The following is a 20,970-nucleotide window of genomic DNA, read 5'->3' as shown; positions in this document are numbered from 1 at the left end:
TACGCAAGGTTACAGCCCCCACGAGAGGCACTATTTATCCAGTGCAATAAATTGGATTAATTATATTTGTCTTAAAATGTGCTCACTCTCAAGCATCGTTTCCATCGTTGAGGAGGCAACTCTGACTCATATCTGACCATCGGTGTAGAAAACCAACAGTCCGTCTGTCATCTGAACCGGTGGTGATGTGACACCTGAGCTGTTGTGCCAATGTATTTATAGTTTAGGCAAAACGCTCAATTGTTCTCTTAATCCTGGGTCTATTTTCATAATATTTCATCTTTTCATGGATGTTGGATTCATACCATGGCCAGTTTGTTCTCGAGAGACAGCCTTAGGTGTGAAGGAAACTTAGACTGCCTGCCAAAGCGGTGCAGTCAACCAGAACTTAGTGAACCATCAACCAATTTGGCAGAGGTAAACAAACTCTCAAATGTCTCCTAAATTATATCCCAAAGACATTTTTTTCACTGAGCTTCCTATGGGACTTATCTGGCCTTCCTTCAACATTTAAAGTGAAATGTTGTTAACTTTATATTCATCATCTTTGATGCTAAACTGTTAACCAGGTGTCGACATGTCTATAAAAGGGTAAGGTTACCCATAACATAGAGATGTGGCACATGAATCAGCCAACATTTTGAATGGAATTATACAGTATATGGGGACGCTGTCTACACGCAGAAAAATTTCAAATCATGTCAAGTCCATTTTATGCATACAGCCCAAAACCACAAATTACCAATCGGTATATGAGACCCTTTACTGTCAAATCAATTGAAAAATCCTCTATGCAATAATGTAGGCCGTGTCCTTAGCAGCGGTCCAAGTTCAAATCTAACCCCTGCATTTCGTCCCCTCTTGCTCCCCCTTTCCTGTCTATCTTTGGCTGTACTATAATAAAAAATACAACTCAAAAAATGTTTTAAAAATAAACACATAAATCTACATTATTGTTCATGGGGACCATTAAATAAATACATTGTGACTATTTTAGTCTATCATGCAGCAATAAAAACCATGGGACAATGCACGCATGCCTACATCACAGAAGAAATAATGCAAAGCATATTTAAGAATAAAGTCGCATGTACCAAACGGGCTTCCATACTTCCTCAAAGATCAGCATTTATTTGAACCTGTCAGCTGACGCTTGCAAAGTACTTGCGGGCTTTCACAGATCTACACAACATCCAGTTTGCGTGCCCTGCTGCCTCAACAGCAATCCCCATATGCATGTGTCCCATCCACAGTCCACATTCCTTTAAACGGAGGCTGTCAGAGGGGCGTGTACGTTGAGAGTCGGTCTTTTCACTCCAGCAGGGACACCGAGAGAGCTTCACCATGGCCTCAGCACTGAATTGCGCACCCTTTATGTTGTGTTTTATTTATTTTTCGTTACTGTTTACCAGTGTGTTTTGCGACTCTGATGCAGAAGAAGATGAACATGCCAAGCACACGTACACGGTGGAGATGTTCAACGAGGCTGTGCCCACTGCACCCCACTTTGTCATGTTTTACGCTCCATGGTAAGTGAACAGTTAGCTGGTGAACAAGTTTTTTTTCCATAAAACGTTGAACAAATGAATTGCAGTAAGCTGTACAATATTGTCTTCTTTGTTTTACACCGCCCTTACAATGGGGAAATGTTTATAGAGTGGGATTAGAGCTGACCGGCAAGTTAGCAAACAAGCTAGTTAGCAGACATGCTAGTTTGCTACCTAGCCCCGTCCTCTTGGACAGCCGGTGTTTAGCTTAGCTGCTAACTAGCATAGCCAAACAATTATCAAACTGCACTTTACTGCAATTGTAGCACTTTTCACAAGGGCCTCGGTGCTTACAATGCTAGTAGCGTTAGTTCACTAGCCGTTGAAATGTAGTTGCACACTTTGAACGTGGGAACTTAAACTAGTGCACACAGTTTGTGGTGATATGCTTATTATGTTAGTGCAGAAATAGTCGACCACAGCTCGTAGTTGTAGTTTGGGAAGCCGTGCTTACGTGGCACGCACTGATTGACTGCGTATAACGTTACATGTCGGCGGTTCCAAAAATGTGGTCCACGGACCGTCAGAGGTCCTCGAGGGGGGTCTAAGGAGTACAGAAGAAGACTTTTCAGAATATAATGCCTCATAAACACCCCTCTGAGACTTCATATCATCTTCATCACGTGGCCTGTAATACATGTAATTCCACATTTCCCTTGAAAGTGCAGACAGTTCAGATAAGTTGTATGTTTGTGTAAAAGCTTTAAGAATATATTCTGTTGTCCACTGACAGTATTTGTACCACTTGTTGTGTCCAGGTGCGGCCATTGCCAGAGGCTACAGCCGGTGTGGAATGAACTGGCAGACAAATACAACAACATGGAAGAGCCTACAGTGTATGTGGTGAAAGTAGACTGCGTCCCGGACACCAAGTTCTGCTCCAACAACCACGGGGTTAGGGGCTACCCCACGTAAGTAACCCTCGCACCAATTCATATTTATCCTGCATTAGATCAGCCCAGTTTTACATCAACAAAAAAAGGCATTTCCATGTAGGATAAAAAAAACAACAAAGTAAAAAGTCCTATTCATCACTGATTGACAGAGGGGTGATGTGTTGTACATTGGCTTGCATTAAGTTTAATATTCTGTCAGTATCTTAATGACATCCTCGAGGATGCTGACTGCATGCTGTACCTGCAAACACAGCAGTCACTGGATAATGATTGACAGCTTTACAACCATCCTTTGACAGGGTCCTAGAGCTTGTAGTAATGAGACTAGTTAGTAGTTTCACGTTCTTGTTTTTTTTTGTGTGTTACATGTAGGCTGATGTTGTTTAAGCCAGACCAGGAGGCAGTCAAGTACCAGGGGCCCCGAGATCTGAAGTCTCTGGAGACCTGGATGTTGAAGTCAATCCAGGAGGAGCCTTCAGTGAGTTGTGTTCACGGTTCCAACACCTCAAGTTTATGAACCAGTGACTCTTACGGCACGAGAACGGTGGTATTTAAAGATGCTTGTTGTTGTTGTGTGTCCTCCAGGAACCAGAGAGTGAACAGGAGCCTCCTAAAGCCCCGGAGCCCAAACAGGGCATGTATGATCTGACCGCTCTCAACTTTAAGGCCCACATAGCCAAAGGTAACGATCTAGTAGAAAATATGCCGTTTAATGCTTCATAAAAGCTCTGTTGTACCACTTAACAGAGGCAGATGAATAGTTAACTTCATCCTGTGTGTTTGTGCAGCTGCATCCTGCCTGCAGCAGATAACTTGTTTCTGTTTTGGCTCACATTTTAAACATGCTTTCCATTTCCAACCACACTAAGTAGTGTTTCTGGATCCCTCCTTAGAGAATGGAAACACTTCATTGCCTTGATTGACATAACTGACGTTTCAACACGAGCACCTGAGTCACAATCCACAACGTCGGTCGACTCGAGCCAACTATATAACACTTGTCTGCTGTCGCCTCACGTTTCTGGACTTTCAGACAACGAATGCTAAAATAAACAGTGCTCTCGGTAATTGTCTCGTTGAAATTGTGTATTTTAAGCTCCGCTGAGGTTGAATGTTTTGGTTTTGAAGAAAAATAAATGGTTTCTTGTTTGGAGAAGAAAGAAAGCAGGATATGACATACGCATGTTTATAGGTCCCACCTTCACATCTTGGCAACAGAGCTCCAATAAAGGTTGTGTAATTGGTTGCGTATAACCTCTGTATAGGAGCTGTATATTTTCATTTTCAACAGTTTGTTGTGGAATCAACTTTTTACAAAGCTCCATCAAATCGAAAATATGAACACTTGCTCGGCCTCACCGTTGTACATAATTATGTCCATATACATATTGGTATACACTGCGCTGCATGTTATTTTCTTACTGTTTGTATTTTATTTTTCTTGACATTTTTTGCTGGTTATCCGCACTTTCTTTTTCTAATATGGTTCTCCTCTTGCTTCAGGCGCCCATTTCGTTAAGTTCTTTGCCCCGTGGTGCGGTCACTGCAAAGCTATCGCCCCGACCTGGGAGCAGCTGGCCACCACCTTTGAGCACTCTGATGGTGTCAAGATAGGAAAGGTGGGTTCTTCAGATGTTTCAGTCTCACAGGTTCATGATCAAACTACTTATACATAATAACACAAAAAAACACTGCATACATGGGGTAAGAACGGGACAACCACTAACGTACAGAGGTTTCATTCAGTAACATTATGATGCGTTCAGGCTCTGTTCAGTATAAATAGTATGGGGCGACTGTGAACTATGACGTTTTCATGATGTGTTCAAATGTAGTCATGTGAAGTGTAGTTTTGGTGAGAAACTTTAATTAATACAATTGTTTAAAGAAGATGTTTTCATCGTAATATAAAATCGATATTGGAGATGAATTATGACCGGTTCAACACTAGCTCTAAGCAGCTTATAATGCATCAGTAAAACTACTAATGACAAAAAAAACACCATAGATGACTACAGCAAAGTAGAAGGGTAACATTTAAAATTTAGACTGGTTTGCACTGACTTCAGAGCGGTTGAAATAATTTTCTTTTGTGCTGATCCGTGACTCAAATCCGTGATCCCAGTCGTGAGCTTTATGATCCGTTGCACTCCTAACTACTGGCCCGGCAGAACAGGATGCTGGTCACATGAGAAGCTGCCCGTTTGCCTGCTGTGTCATCAAACACACACCACCTAATCAAATTTACAGAGTCAGTATTTGCACTGATGTTTCATTCTAGTTTGACAACACATGTTCATATATTTCTGACCTAGGTGGACTGTACACAGCAGTATGAGGCATGCTCTGAGAACGGCGTTCGTGGGTATCCCACACTGATCTTCTTCAACAATGGACAGAAGGTACCGAATTGTTTTTTCACTGCTTCACACTTTCCTTTCCAAACAGTCTCTGCACGCACAAGCCATTCGACACACGTTTTGGCCGTTGCCTGCCTGCGTCTGACCTGCTGCCACTGCGGCTGTCATGTTCTTTCTCATCGACACCTTCTAAGATTTATTGCAAAATATAACGACCTCCATGACATCATACTGGGATGATTAAACGCATAAATATTAAAAACACTGACATGTTAATCACAACAGCCATCGTATGATTACACTGGCGCGATTTGGAGATCCGAGTTTAAGATTGAAACGTGTAAGTACGGTATTCATTTCTGTGTGTTTTTGTAGACGGATCAGTACAAAGGAAAAAGAGACCTGGACTCCTTCAAAGACTTTGTGGACAACCAACTGAAGGCTGCCGTCGCTCAGGAGCCAGAACAAGAACCGAGTGAGGAACAAAAAGCAAACGAGATCCCCGCCGATGAGCCAGCCGAAGAGGAGGCAAAGGTGGGTGTGAACGACAAAATAGACCCAATGCCGTACACAATAAATATATGCTACAGGTGTTCATCCATTCAGAAATGGTCAAAACATATTTTAACAACAACTCTTCAGTTGCTGAGTTATTTTGCCTGGCACGTGGAAGGCTTTAGACACCTGAACATACCGTACTCATAAAACGGCTGTGACACATTGCCACGTTCTCAATGCTTGGTATCCAACCAAGCTGCAGAAGTGTTGCAGCATATATATTGTGATTTGGGAATATTTGGGGAATCTGCTTTGCATGAGAAGGTGTAAATGGAGGGGCGATCATGTTTATGTGAAGTACAATCACAGATGTTTCATTAGGGTGGACCTAATGAATTGCGTCCATCTTTAACCTGCACGGAAGTCCAGATCTCTGAGCTGAGCACCCACTAAGTTATTAGTAATTATACTTAGGCTGATGGATGCTGATGACAACGACATCATCCTTAACAACAAAAGTGAAGCAATGGTGAAAGTGTTTGTGTAAACCTGGATGCACCTTGGACACAACATCCTAGAGCAGGATAGTGTGTCCTACATGCTCCTTAATGTTCTGGTGCCCTGAGTGACTACTTTAATAGAGTCCATGTCAGAGGTTTGTGTTTAAGGCTTAACACACTATACCACTCTTTACTTTGTTCAACATACTATACTGTGACCTTTTTAAGACTTTCGACATTATACTATGACAATTTTTCAAAAACTTTTTTTTAACCACCATGCACCATGTTCTCGGTCAGGTAATCCTCTCAATCAGCGCAGTTTAATATCCGATGTTCTGTCCTCTCCACAGTCCAGTGTGTTGGACCTCACAGAGACCAACTTTGACGAGAGCGTGGCAAAGGGCTTCACCTTCATAAAGTTCTACGCTCCATGGTAAGATCGTCCTTTTATTCATCTTCAGCCTCCTTTTTCAAGTAACACAATCACTTTCAAATGTCTAAATATGTGTCGTCCCTTTAAGTGATGTCATTCCTGTGTAATCCCGTAGGTGTGGCCACTGTAAGAACCTCGCTCCGACATGGGAGGATCTTTCCAAGAAGGAGTTTTCTGGCCTCACTGACGTCAAGATAGCCAAAGTGGACTGCACTGTTGAGCGCACACTCTGCAACAAGTACTCTGTGAGTATGTGTGGGCGTCATCCACAATTTATACCTCAAGACCCCATCTGAAGACAACATGCAGCCCTTTGATCTCCTCCTCTCGCATACCCTTCTGTCAGCTTTTTAATTCCCTCAAGATGAAGTGTGTTTTACAGGATGTGAAGATGGTTTTATTACAGCGCCATAAAACAATGTGACTGCCACGTACTTTAATTCGATGCTACACACTGTAATCTAAACGCAGATTTAACAGTCGTGGGTAAATACATGTTGGCTGGCACGCACTCATCAGCTTTGATCATTAAGCCAACTTATCATTGTGTACCATGCGAGTTGTACTGCTCGCAGAATTCTTGCATCAAAGGTCAACAGTTCAGTTTTTCTAGTTATGACTTGAGTGATGATTTATTGATCAGATGTAACCTTTTTGGTGTGTTGGTTTCAACTTCACTCAGGCACCATTTATTTTAGTTTACTGGTAAATATGTTGACACTGCATAATAAATAAATGGTTTTGTAGGATGACAAAGCACATGGATTGAGCTGCTGTTTTCCGTTCCTCTTCATTCAGGTCCGAGGTTACCCCTCGTTGATCCTCTTCAGGGCGGGGGAGCAGGGTGACGAGCATCATGGCGGGCGGGACCTCGAGAGCCTGCACAGCTTCGTGATGAGGCAGGCAAGAGACGAGCTGTAGAGTCAAGTCAGCACTCCACTCTCCACCACTCTGCATATCTGGCCTGTAGGACACCACTCTCTCCCCTACAGTAGCCACACCTCTCTCTCTCTTTCTCTCCACTCGGGAGGCAGCCAATGACGGAATGATTCAGCAGAGTGTTTGTTTGGGATGTGAATATTCGTTGCTGTTGCCCAACCTTAACTCTCCTAAAATGGAGAATACTATCCTACTGGTTGGGTTTGCAAATTAAGTAATATGTCGGACAACCACTTTGCAAGCACTGCTCAGTCAATCAGAACCAGAACTCCTCACACAGATAAAAGGTCTTTCATCAAACTCTTGGCACTCGAGGAAAGGTGTGCCAGTTTCTGCCTGTTGGATAAAAAGCATTTGTTTCTGATGAACTTGTTCTGTAGCCATTTGACGTTTTTTTAAATGCTACATTTTATACGTGGGATCTGTTGTTGAATCACAAGCCATTAATGTACCGACACTCTAAAGTTTGTAAAGTGTCACCCTAATGTAAAGTTGAGTGTACTTTCTATCCATGCCAGCGACGGCCTATCTGACTTGACTCTCAGGAAAACGCCCTGCAGACTAGACGAAGTTGTGATGGAGGAATCCTTGTTATCACAGGTCTGATAATGGCCCATAGTGTTTTCTTAATGACGATTTATATCTTTTGGAAAGAACGAGATACATTAGGTAAGCTTGGTATACTGAACATCGCAATTGTGCATCTTACCCATTTTCTGACTCCTGTGATCTCAATCAGCCGTCCCTCTCGACTCCTTCTAGCTTTCAGGGTCTCTGGCCTGGACTATTTCGCCCCATGTCTCCATTAGTGACTGTCTGCTGCTACTATTTTCATTTCGTCTTCAAGCGGTGTGAATGTAAGGTTTTTGTGGTATATTGCTCAGGCCATGTCCAAAGGATTTGGGAACCAGTAAGTGGAGCAGGAAGAGACAGTTGGGTCACTTGGTGTTATTTAGAATCTTTTGCACTTCACAAGTCATCGTGGTCTTTTCAAGGAAGTTAGGTTTCATCAGTGCTTACTCACAACCTTACTTCTGTAATGATACTTGTGAAGGACTGAAACGAACGTTGGCCACAGCTCAGGCGGGCTTGACTAGCATCGTATCGCCCTTCTGACCATGATTGTGGTCGAGTCTTACCTTAGTGATTGAACCAGCTGCATCTGGAGTTGAATTGGTGTTTGAAGATTCAACAGTCACCGGCCAGTGTATGCTGCGTGATGCAGGGCACCTTTTTATTGTCTAACCCAGGTACACAAACAGTCAGACACAGCAGTTGTTTTTTTGTTGGTAAAGGTTTTTATGGCTAGCACATGGTCTAAGGAACTCCAGTGACAGAAGTATTTTTTTCCTTATGGGTCATGGGTTGTGCACTACCCATGGGTTTTGTACAAAAAAAGTGAGTAATGGCAAGTTGTAACATGAGATTTCATAATAAAGATTTCTAAAAATAAGTTTTTATTTTCATTTCGTCCTTGCTGTTGTCTGTTAATAAGGTATGTGTTTTTTCTTTTTTAATAAAAGGTGCAATAAATAAGCTGAGAATGTACAAGTATTTACAAAAAAAACAGACTAAACATGATCACAAATGTAAACAGCAGCTTACCAGAGGTATATTTTGTAATTTATGATTGGTTAGGCACGTACGGTATTGATTCTTGTCGGCGTTAGTTTTCCATTAAAATAAACTCCGTGTCATTCAAAGCTCACAGTAACTTATTCAATTGGAAAGATGTTGCCACTTGACACAGATCAACATCATTTTACCCTCAGGGTTGAAAAAGCAGAGGGCTAATTTCAGAACGCGAGCACAGACTCTGTTCTGCCGGCTGTTTTTCCACAATCTCTTGATGGGTTGTCAGGGGTGGAAGCGTTTGTTAACTTTGCGTGTGCAGCAACATGGAAATGGCCATTTGCGGTATGTCGGGGATAAGGCTGTATTCTTCGGCTCTTTGGAGAAAAACATCAGTTTAGCCACAACATGCATCATGTTTAACCATCCTGGTGAATCGCAGCTCAGCGTGAGCCCGGCAAATATTGACACTGAGGGGATATTTGGAGCAGTGCGCTTCTAAAATAGCCTGCGGTCACTTTGGTTCAGTCCATATTATATTTTAGGAGGGCAAATATGGCTTTAAGAAGAAAATACATAAGGGAAGGGAATCTGAATCTCCTGACTCCAATGTATCATTCATTTAGTATTAGATTGTTTGAGTTTGCACTGAAAAGGAAACTGTATTTTTCCATCTCTCTCAAACCATCTACGGTATACACTGTCATTTGACCAGATGATGTCACCGATTATTGTTTGTTTTCAATGCTGTGATAACTCTCCACGATCATGCGCCGTAGAGAAGCTGTTCTTTCGTAATTATTCAAGCCCCCTCTGAGAACTGATCCACCGTGTTAATTTGCGGGAGAGGAGGAAGAAAAGAAAGCAGCACTCTGACTGGCCCCACAACAGCTCAGGTTAGCCCTCTCCCTCTCAATTAGGGAGAAGGTGCAGTAGCCTCTTAGGTATCCATACACACACTTCCATAAACACATAATATACAAACTGAAACACTCCATCTTCTCCACACTCTCACATTCATTCAGTTGCAGACCCATGAAATGAAAACTCCACAGCTAATAGAGAAGGTGATTGCCAACTTGGTGGCTCTGTAGGGTGAAGTTGCCTATAACTGAACTGTCCCAAGAACATTTGAATAGAACATGTCAACGATCTTTCAGGGTGGACATTCCTTGCAGGCTGAGGATTTGGACAGGAAGCTGCGGTCTAGTTGAGGTCAACATCACCCGGAAGTCACTTTTGTAGTTGCAGCCCTTTGCCAACCCAACTTCTAATCCGGCATTATTAGCCGTCGATATCGGTGTCAGTGGCAGCCGCAAGCCCGTACCACCATGTTCTTGTATTTCTTCAGTATGACGTTGGAGTTGTCATCAAAGTAGAGCACTGAGATGGCGTGGAGCTTGGTGGGGGCACAGCATGGCTTTGGTACGTTCTCTGGGTTCATCAGGTGCACCTGAAAATCAAAAGAAATGCTTTAAACCTCTATAGGCGTCAATCAAAAATAATCGTATGTCATAAAAAAGTCATTGTATAGCATGTCGAAAAAAGTCATAGTATAGTATGTCGAAAAAAGTCATAGTATAGTATGTCGAAAAAAGTCATAGTATAGTATGTCGAAAAAAGTCATAGTATAGTATGTCGAAAAAAGTCATAGTATTGTATGTCGAAAAAAGTCATAGTATAGTATGTCATAAAAAAGTCATAGTATAGTATGTCGAAAAAAGTCATAGTATAGTATGTCGAAAAAAGTCATAGTATAGTATGTCATAAAAAAGTCATAGTATAGTATGTCGAAAAAAGTCATAGTATAGTATGTCGAAAAAAGTCATAGTATAGTATGTCGAAAAAAGTCATAGTATAGTATGTCGAAAAAAGTCATAGTATAGTATGTCATAAAAAAGTCATAGTATAGTATGTCGAAAAAAGTCATAATATAGTATATAGAAAAAAGTCATAGTATAGTATGTCATAAAAAAGTCAGTATAGCATGTCGAAAAAAGTCATAGTATAGTATATTGAAAAAAGTCATGGTATAGTATGTCATAAAAAAAGTCATAGTATAGTATGTCATGAAAAAAGTCATAGTAGTATGTCATAAAAAAGTCATAGTATAGTATGTCATAAAAAAGTCATCGTATAGTATGTCATAAAAAAGTCATAGTATAGTATGTCATAAAAATGTCATCGTATAGTATGTCATAAAAAAGTCATAGTATAGTATGTCGAAAAAAGTCTTCGTATTGCATGTCAAAAAAGTCATAGTATAGTATATTGAAAAAAGTCATGGTATAGTATGTCGAAAAAAGTCATAGTATAGTATATTGAAAAAAGTCATCGTATTGCATGTCATAAAAAAGTCATAGTATAGTATGTCGAAAAAAGTCATAGTATAGTATGTCATAAAAAAGTCATAGTATAGTATGTCGAAAAAAGTCATAGTATGTCATAAAAAAGTCATAGTATAGTATGTCGAAAAAAGTCATAGTATAGTATGTCGAAAAAAGTCATAGTATAGTATGTCGAAAAAAGTCATAGTATTGTATGTCGAAAAAAGTCATAGTATAGTATGTCATAAAAAAGTCATAGTATAGTATGTCGAAAAAAGTCATAGTATAGTATGTCGAAAAAAGTCATAGTATAGTATGTCGAAAAAAGTCATAGTATAGTATGTCGAAAAAAGTCATAGTATTGTATGTCGAAAAAAGTCATAGTATAGTATGTCATAAAAAAGTCATAGTATAGTATGTCGAAAAAAGTCATAGTATAGTATGTCGAAAAAAGTCATAGTATAGTATGTCGAAAAAAGTCATAGTATAGTATGTCGAAAAAAGTCATAGTATAGTATGTCATAAAAAAGTCATAGTATAGTATGTCGAAAAAAGTCATAGTATAGTATGTCATAAAAAAGTCATAATATAGTATATAGAAAAAAGTCATAGTATAGTATGTCATAAAAAAGTCAGTATAGCATGTCGAAAAAAGTCATAGTATAGTATATTGAAAAAAGTCATGGTATAGTATGTCATAAAAAAAGTCATAGTATAGTATGTCATGAAAAAAGTCATAGTAGTATGTCATAAAAAAGTCATAGAATAGTATGTCATAAAAAAGTCATCGTATAGTATGTCATAAAAAAGTCATAGTATAGTATGTCATAAAAATGTCATCGTATAGTATGTCATAAAAAAGTCATAGTATAGTATGTCGAAAAAAGTCTTCGTATTGCATGTCAAAAAAGTCATAGTATAGTATATTGAAAAAAGTCATGGTATAGTATGTCGAAAAAAGTCATAGTATAGTATATTGAAAAAAGTCATCGTATTGCATGTCATAAAAAAGTCATAGTATAGTATGTCGAAAAAAGTCATAGTATAGTATGTCATAAAAAAGTCATAGTATAGTATGTCGAAAAAAGTCATAGTATGTCATAAAAAAGTCATAGTATAGTATGTTGAAAAAGTTATAGTATAGTATGTCGAAAAAAGTCATAGTATAGTATGTCATAAAAAAGTCATAGTATAGTATGTTGAAAAAAGTCATAGTATAGTATGTCGAAAAAAGTCATAGTATAGCATGTCGAAAAAAGTCATAGTATAGTATGTTGAAAAAGTTATAGTATAGTATGTCGAAAAAAGTCATAGTATAGTATGTCATAAAAAAGTCATAGTATAGTATGTTGAAAAAAGTCATAGTATAGTATGTCGAAAAAAGTCATAGTATAGCATGTCGAAAAAAGTCATAGTATAGCATGTCGAAAAAAGTCATAGTATAGTATGTCGAAAAAAGTCATAGTATAGTATGTCGAAAAAAGTCATAGTATAGTATGTCATAAAAAAGTCATAGTATAGTATGTCGAAAAAAGTCAGTATAGTATGTCATAAAAAAGTCATAATATAGTATATAGAAAAAAGTCATAGTATAGTATGTCATAAAAAAGTCAGTATAGCATGTCGAAAAAAGTCATAGTATAGTATGTCATAAAAAAGTCATAGTATAGTATGTCGAAAAAAGTCATAGTATAGTATGTCGAAAAAAGTCATAGTATAGTATGTCATAAAAAAGTCATAGTATAGTATGTCGAAAAAAGTCATAGTATAGTATGTCGAAAAAAGTCATAGTATAGTATGTCGAAAAAAGTCATAGTATAGTATGTCGAAAAAAGTCATAGTATAGTATGTCATAAAAAAGTCATAGTATAGTATGTCGAAAAAAGTCATAGTATAGTATGTCATAAAAAAGTCATAATATAGTATATAGAAAAAAGTCATAGTATAGTATGTCATAAAAAAGTCAGTATAGCATGTCGAAAAAAGTCATAGTATAGTATATTGAAAAAAGTCATGGTATAGTATGTCATAAAAAAAGTCATAGTATAGTATGTCATAAAAAAGTCATAGTATAGTATGTCGAAAAAAGTCATAGTAGTATGTCATAAAAAAGTCATAGTATAGTATGTCATAAAAAAGTCATAGTATAGTATGTCGAAAAAAGTCATAGTATGTCATAAAAAAGTCATAGTATAGTATGTTGAAAAAGTTATAGTATAGTATGTCGAAAAAAGTCATAGTATAGTATGTCATAAAAAAGTCATAGTATAGTATGTTGAAAAAAGTCATAGTATAGTATGTCGAAAAAAGTCATAGTATAGCATGTCGAAAAAAGTCATAGTATAGTATGTTGAAAAAGTTATAGTATAGTATGTCGAAAAAAGTCATAGTATAGTATGTCATAAAAAAGTCATAGTATAGTATGTTGAAAAAAGTCATAGTATAGTATGTCGAAAAAAGTCATAGTATAGCATGTCGAAAAAAGTCATAGTATAGCATGTCGAAAAAAGTCATAGTATAGTATGTCGAAAAAAGTCATAGTATAGTATGTCGAAAAAAGTCATAGTATAGTATGTCATAAAAAAGTCATAGTATAGTATGTCGAAAAAAGTCAGTATAGTATGTCATAAAAAAGTCATAATATAGTATATAGAAAAAAGTCATAGTATAGTATGTCATAAAAAAGTCAGTATAGCATGTCGAAAAAAGTCATAGTATAGTATGTCATAAAAAAGTCATAGTATAGTATGTCGAAAAAAGTCATAGTATAGTATGTCGAAAAAAGTCATAGTATAGTATGTCATAAAAAAGTCATAGTATAGTATGTCGAAAAAAGTCATAGTATAGTATGTCGAAAAAAGTCATAGTATAGTATGTCGAAAAAAGTCATAGTATAGTATGTCGAAAAAAGTCATAGTATAGTATGTCATAAAAAAGTCATAGTATAGTATGTCGAAAAAAGTCATAGTATAGTATGTCATAAAAAAGTCATAATATAGTATATAGAAAAAAGTCATAGTATAGTATGTCATAAAAAAGTCAGTATAGCATGTCGAAAAAAGTCATGGTATAGTATGTCATAAAAAAAGTCATAGTATAGTATGTCATAAAAAAAGTCATAGTATAGTATGTCGAAAAAAGTCATAGTAGTATGTCATAAAAAAGTCATAGTATAGTATGTCATAAAAAAGTCATCGTATAGTATGTCATAAAAAAGTCATAGTATAGTATGTCATAAAAATGTCATCGTATAGTATGTCATAAAAAAGTCATAGTATAGTATGTCGAAAAAAGTCTTCGTATTGCATGTCAAAAAAGTCATAGTATAGTATATTGAAAAAAGTCATGGTATAGTATGTCGAAAAAAGTCATAGTATAGTATGTCGAAAAAAGTCATAGTATAGTATGTCATAAAAAAGTCATAGTATAGTATGTCGAAAAAAGTCATAGTATAGTATGTCATAAAAAAGTCATAGTATAGTATGTCGAAAAAAGTCATAGTATAGTATGTCATAAAAAAGTCATAGTATAGTATGTCGAAAAAAGTCATAGTATGTCATAAAAAAGTCATAGTATAGTATGTTGAAAAAGTTATAGTATAGTATGTCGAAAAAAGTCATAGTATAGTATGTCATAAAAAAGTCATAGTATAGTATGTTGAAAAAAGTCATAGTATAGTATGTCGAAAAAAGTCATAGTATAGCATGTCGAAAAAAGTCATAGTATAGTATGTTGAAAAAGTTATAGTATAGTATGTCGAAAAAAGTCATAGTATAGTATGTCATAAAAAAGTCATAGTATAGTATGTCGAAAAAAGTCATAGTATAGCATGTCGAAAAAAGTCATAGTATAGCATGTCGAAAAAAGTCATAGTATAGTATGTCGAAAAAAGTCATAGTATAGTATGTCGAAAAAAGTCATAGTATAGTATGTCATAAAAAAGTCATAGTATAGTATGTCGAAAAAAGTCAGTATAGTATGTCATAAAAAAGTCATAATATAGTATATAGAAAAAAGTCATAGTATAGTATGTCATAAAAAAGTCAGTATAGCATGTCGAAAAAAGTCATAGTATAGTATATTGAAAAAAGTCATAGTAGTATGTCATAAAAAAGTCATAGTATAGTATGTCATAAAAAAGTCATCGTATAGTCTGTCATAAAAAAGTCATAGTATAGTATGTCATAAAAATGTCATCGTATAGTATGTCATAAAAAAGTCATAGTATAGTATGTCGAAAAAAGTCATAGTATAGTATATTGAAAAAAGTCTTCGTATTGCATGTCAAAAAAGTCATAGTATAGTATATTGAAAAAAGTCATGGTATAGTATGTCGAAAAAAGTCATAGTATAGTATATTGAAAAAAGTCATCGTATTGCATGTCATAAAAAAGTCATAGTATAGCATGTCGAAAAAAGTCATAGTATGTCATAAAAAAGTCATAGTATAGTATGTCGAAAAAAGTCATAGTATGTCATAAAAAAGTCATAGTATAGTATGTTGAAAAAGTTATAGTATAGTATGTCGAAAAAAGTCATAGTATAGTATGTCATAAAAAAGTCATAGTATAGTATGTTGAAAAAAGTCATAGTATAGTATGTCGAAAAAAGTCATAGTATAGCATGTCGAAAAAAGTCATAGTATAGTATGTTGAAAAAGTTATAGTATAGTATGTCGAAAAAAGTCATAGTATAGTATGTCATAAAAAAGTCATAGTATAGTATGTTGAAAAAAGTCATAGTATAGTATGTCGAAAAAAGTCATAGTATAGCATGTCGAAAAAAGTCATAGTATAGTATGTCATAAAAAAGTCATAGTATAGCATGTCGAAAAAAGTCATAGTATAGTATGTCGAAAAAAGTCATAGTATAGTGTGTCGAAAAAAGTCATTGTATAGTATGTCGAAAAAAGTCATAGTATAGTATGTCATAAAAAAGTCATAGTATAGCGTGTCGAAAAACGTCATAGTATGTCGAAAAAAGTCATAGTATGTCGAAAAAAGTCATAGTATGTCGAAAAAAGTCATAGTAGTATGTCATAAAAAAGTCATAGTATAGTATGTCATAAAAAAGTCATAGTATAGTATATTGAAAAAAGTCATGGTATAGTATGTCATAAAAAAGTCATAGTATAGCATGTCGAAAAAAGTCATAATATAGTATGTCGAAAAAAGTCATAGTATAGTATGTCATAAAAAAGTCATTGTATAGCATGTCGAAAAAAGTCATAGTATGTCGAAAAAAGTCATAGTATAGTGTGTCGAAAAAAGTCATAGTATAGTATGTCATAAAAAAGTCATAGTATAGTATGTCGAAAAAAATCATAGTATAGTATGTCGAAAAAAGTCATAGTATAGTATGTCATAAAAAAGTCATTGTATAGCATGTCGAAAAAAGTCATAGTATAGTATGTCGAAAAAAGTCATAGTATAGTATGTCGAAAAAAGTCATAGTATAGTATGTCGAAAAAAGTCATAGTATAGTATGTCATAAAAAAGTCATAGTATAGTATGTCGAAAAAAGTCATAGTATTGTATGTCGAAAAAAGTCATAGTATAGTATGTCATAAAAAAGTCATAGTATAGTATGTCGAAAAAAGTCATAGTATAGTATGTCATAAAAAAGTCATAATATAGTATATAGAAAAAAGTCATAGTATAGTATGTCATAAAAAAGTCATAGTATAGCATGTCGAAAAAAGTCATAGTATAGTATATTGAAAAAAGTCATGGTATAGTATGTCATAAAAAAAGTCATAGTATAGTATGTCGAAAAAAGTCATAGTAGTATGTCATAAAAAAGTCATAGTATAGTATGTCATAAAAAAGTCATCGTATAGTATGTCATAAAAAAGTCATAGTATAGTATGTCATAAAAATGTCATCGTATAGTATGTCATAAAAAAGTCATAGTATAGTATGTCGAAAAAAGTCACAGTATAGTATATTGAAAAAAGTCATCGTATTGCATGTCAAAAAAGTCATAGTATAGTATATTGAAAAAAGTCATGGTATAGTATGTCGAAATAAGTCATAGTATAGTATATTGAAAAAAGTCATCGTATTGCATGTCATAAAAAAGTCATAGTATAGCATGTCGAAAAAAGTCATAGTATAGTATGTCATAAAAAAGTCATAGTATAGTATGTCGAAAAAAGTCATAGTATGTCATAAAAAAGTCATAGTATAGTATGTTGAAAAAAGTCATAGTATAGTATGTCGAAAAAAGTCATAGTATAGTATGTCATAAAAAAGTCATAGTATAGTATGTTGAAAAAAGTCATAGTATAGTATGTCGAAAAAAGTCATAGTATAGCATGTCGAAAAAAGTCATAGTATAGCATGTCGAAAAAAGTCATAGTATAGTATGTCGAAAAAAGTCATAGTATAGTGTGTCGAAAAAAGTCATAGTATAGTATGTCGAAAAAAGTCATAGTATAGTATGTCATAAAAAAGTCATAGTATAGTATATTGAAAAAAGTCATGGTATAGTATGTCATAAAAAAAGTCATAGTATAGCATGTCGAAAAAAGTCATAGTATAGTATGTCGAAAAAAGTCATCGTATAGTATGTCATAAAAAAGTCATAGTATAGTATGTCGAAAAAAGTCATAGTATAGTATATTGAAAAAAGTCTTCGTATTGCATGTCAAAAAAGTCATAGTATAGTATATTGAAAAAAGTCATGGTATAGTATGTCGAAAAAAGTCATAGTATAGTACAGGGATTCCCAAAGTGGGGTGCGCGCACCCCTGGGGGTGCGCGAGCTGCCTCTAGGGGGTGCGCGAGAGGAAAAGTGTAATGGCGGTCTGATGGTGTAATAATATTAAATATTAAAAAAAATGTAATTTTAATTTAAAAACTGTCAGGTGGGACATCTGAAGCTATCAGTCATAAAAGAGGAGAGGGACAGAGAGAGAGAGAGGAATCGGAGGCGAGGGGAACGGAGAGGTGCGTTGGGGGGAGAAGAAATCGAGCCAGAGTCAGAGGAAGATGAGACGGCGCAGACTGGGAAAAAAAGAGGAAATATGATGAAAAGTATGCGTGTCTGGGCTTCACTTGGATTGGCAACGCAGATTCCCCAAAGCCACAGTGCGTGGTGTGCAGTGAGGTTCTGGCTAACAGTCTGAAGCTCTTATTTACGTCGCCACCTGAACACCAAGCATGCCAGTGCAAGTCAAAAGCCCCTTACATTGTTTATATCGAAATTGGAGGAGTTACAAAACAGCCAAAAACAACTGGAGTCTCATTCATGTGTTGGTCTATAAATGACGCACTACGGGCTTCATATCTGGTTACAGAATAGCGAGAAAGGGGCTACCGCACACAATCGCCGAAGACGTGAGCTTGCCAGCTGCCAGAGAGATGGTGGAATGTATGATTGGAGAGAAAGAAGCAAAAAAGTTGGACATGATCCCGGTGTCCAACAACACTGTGTCGCGCCGCATCGATGCTTTGTCCGAAGACATCCTGGCTACATTAGTCGCTCATTAATTGTAAATTAAATGTGATAATCTGCCTCTGAGCCTGTGCGTGTGTCCTCGCATCCGTATTGCCCTTTAAAAGTGACGCCTTGTGTCACTGAAAGTTATTGAAACTTTGTTGCAGTGTTTCAGGGCGTTTTCACACCTTCAGTTCGTTTGCTTTGTTCTGATTCAGGGATTAATATGATACAATGTTGCAGTTTGTGTTCACACTGCAACATTTAACAGCGGACTAAATCTTGTAAACAAATGCCACGCGCGAGCAAACTGTTCTCTCATTGGTCCGATTATTATGCGGCTATAAAGGCTTAAAAGGCTCTGTTGCTTCTTTTTTTTTTTTTTTTTTATTAAGGGGGGGGGGGGGGGGGTGCGCGAACCCGGTCGGGATGTAGAAGGGGGTGCGCGGCCTAAAAAGTTTGGGAACCGCTGGTATAGTATATTGAAAAAAGTCATCGTATTGCATGTCATAAAAAAGTCATAGTATAGCATGTCGAAAAAAGTCATAGTATAGTATGTCATAAAAAAGTCATAGTATAGTATGTCGAAAAAAGTCATAGTATGTCATAAAAAAGTCATAGTATAGTATGTTGAAAAAGTTATAGTATAGTATGTCGAAAAAAGTCATAGTATAGTATGTCATAAAAAAGTCATAGTATAGTATGTTGAAAAAAGTCATAGTATAGTATGTCGAAAAAAGTCATAGTATAGCATGTCGAAAAAAGTCATAGTATAGCATGTCGAAAAAAGTCATAGTATAGTATGTCGAAAAAAGTCATAGTATAGTGTGTCGAAAAAAGTCATAGTATAGTATGTCGAAAAAAGTCATAGTATAGTATGTCATAAAAAAGTCATAGTATAGCATGTCGAAAAAAGTCATAGTATGTCGAAAAAAGTCATAGTATAGCGTGTCGAAAAACGTCATAGTATGTCGAAAAAAGTCATAGTATGTCGAAAAAAGTCATAGTATGTCGAAAAAAGTCATAGTAGTATGTCATAAAAAAGTCATAGTATAGTATGTCATAAAAAAGTCATAGTATAGCATGTCGAAAAAAGTCATAATATAGTATGTCGAAAAAAGTCATAGTATAGTATGTCATAAAAAAGTCATTGTATAGCATGTCGAAAAAAGTCATAGTATGTCGAAAAAAGTCATAGTATAGCGTGTCGAAAAAAGTCATGGTATAGTATGTCATAAAAAAGTCATAGTATAGTATGTCATAAAAAAGTCATTGTATAGCATGTCGAAAAAAGTCATAGTATAGTATGTCGAAAAAAGTCATAGTATAGTATGTCGAAAAAAGTCATAGTATAGTATGTCGAAAAAAGTCATAGTATAGTATGTCATAAAAAAGTCATTGTATAGCATGTCGAAAAAAGTCATAGTATGTCGAAAAAAGTCATAGTATAGCGTGTCGAAAAAAGTCATGGTATAGTATGTCATAAAAAAGTCATAGTATAGTATGTCGAAAAAAGTCATAGTATAGTATGTCGAAAAAAGTCATAGTATAGTATGTCATAAAAAAGTCATTGTATAGCATGTCGAAAAAAGTCATAGTATAGTATGTCGAAAAAAGTCATAGTATAGTATGTCGAAAAAAGTCATAGTATAGTATGTCGAAAAAAGTCATAGTATAGTATGTCATAAAAAAGTCATAGTATAGTATGTCGAAAAAAGTCATAGTATTGTATGTCGAAAAAAGTCATAGTATAGTATGTCATAAAAAAGTCATAGTATAGTATGTCGAAAAAAGTCATAGTATAGTATGTCATAAAAAAGTCAGAATATAGTATATAGAAAAAAGTCATAGTATAGTATGTCATAAAAAAGTCATAGTATAGCATGTCGAAAAAAGTCATAGTATAGTATATTGAAAAAAGTCATGGTATAGTATGTCATAAAAAAAGTCATAGTATAGTATGTCATAAAAAAGTCATAGTATAGTATGTCGAAAAAAGTCATAGTAGTATGTCATAAAAAAGTCATAGTATAGTATGTCATAAAAAAGTCATAGTATAGTATGTCATAAAAATGTCATCGTATAGTATGTCATAAAAAAGTCATAGTATAGTATGTCGAAAAAAGTCATAGTATAGTATATTGAAAAAAGTCATAGTATAGTATGTCGAAAAAAGTCATAGTATAGTATATTGAAAAAAGTCATCGTATTGCATGTCAAAAAAGTCATAGTATAGTATATTGAAAAAAGTCATGGTATAGTATGTCGAAAAAAGTCATAGTATAGTATATTGAAAAAAGTCATCGTATTGCATGTCATAAAAAAGTCATAGTATAGCATGTCGAAAAAAGTCATAGTATAGTATGTCATAAAAAAGTCATAGTATAGTATGTCGAAAAAAGTCATAGTATGTCATAAAAAAGTCATAGTATAGTATGTTGAAAAAAGTCATAGT

At 35.5% G+C, this 20,970-nt stretch overlaps 2 protein-coding genes across 2 annotated transcripts in view; one reads left to right on the top strand and one right to left on the bottom strand.

Moving 5' to 3' along the window:
- Positions 1 to 1,315: 1,315 nt before the first annotated feature.
- txndc5 (thioredoxin domain containing 5) lies at positions 1,316 to 8,629 on the top strand. Its single transcript, XM_079292538.1, has 10 exons — positions 1,316 to 1,529; positions 2,306 to 2,458; positions 2,816 to 2,921; positions 3,029 to 3,125; positions 3,947 to 4,062; positions 4,759 to 4,845; positions 5,179 to 5,337; positions 6,155 to 6,237; positions 6,353 to 6,482; positions 7,036 to 8,629. The coding sequence occupies exons 1-10, from the start codon at positions 1,345 to 1,347 to the stop codon at positions 7,156 to 7,158; spliced, it is 1,239 nt and encodes a 412-aa protein (XP_079148664.1). The 5' UTR covers positions 1,316 to 1,344; the 3' UTR covers positions 7,159 to 8,629.
- A 1,422-nt stretch (positions 8,630 to 10,051) lies between these two features.
- Positions 10,052 to 20,970, bottom strand: part of bmp6 (bone morphogenetic protein 6) — a gene marked incomplete at both ends in the record, with an annotated part of 47,811 nt that continues 36,892 nt past the window's right edge. The window contains one exon of the mRNA XM_079292151.1: positions 10,052 to 10,201. Within this exon, the coding sequence (XP_079148277.1) occupies positions 10,052 to 10,201 (150 nt within the window). The remainder of the gene's footprint in view (positions 10,202 to 20,970) is intronic.

The sequence above is a fragment of the Melanostigma gelatinosum genome (genome assembly GCF_949748355.1).
Source record: "Melanostigma gelatinosum genome assembly, chromosome: 20".
In the NCBI taxonomy this organism is placed as follows: domain Eukaryota; kingdom Metazoa; phylum Chordata; class Actinopteri; order Perciformes; family Zoarcidae; genus Melanostigma; species Melanostigma gelatinosum.
The sequence above is the reverse complement of the archived record's forward strand: the minus strand, read 5'-3'. Positions and strand labels throughout refer to the sequence as shown.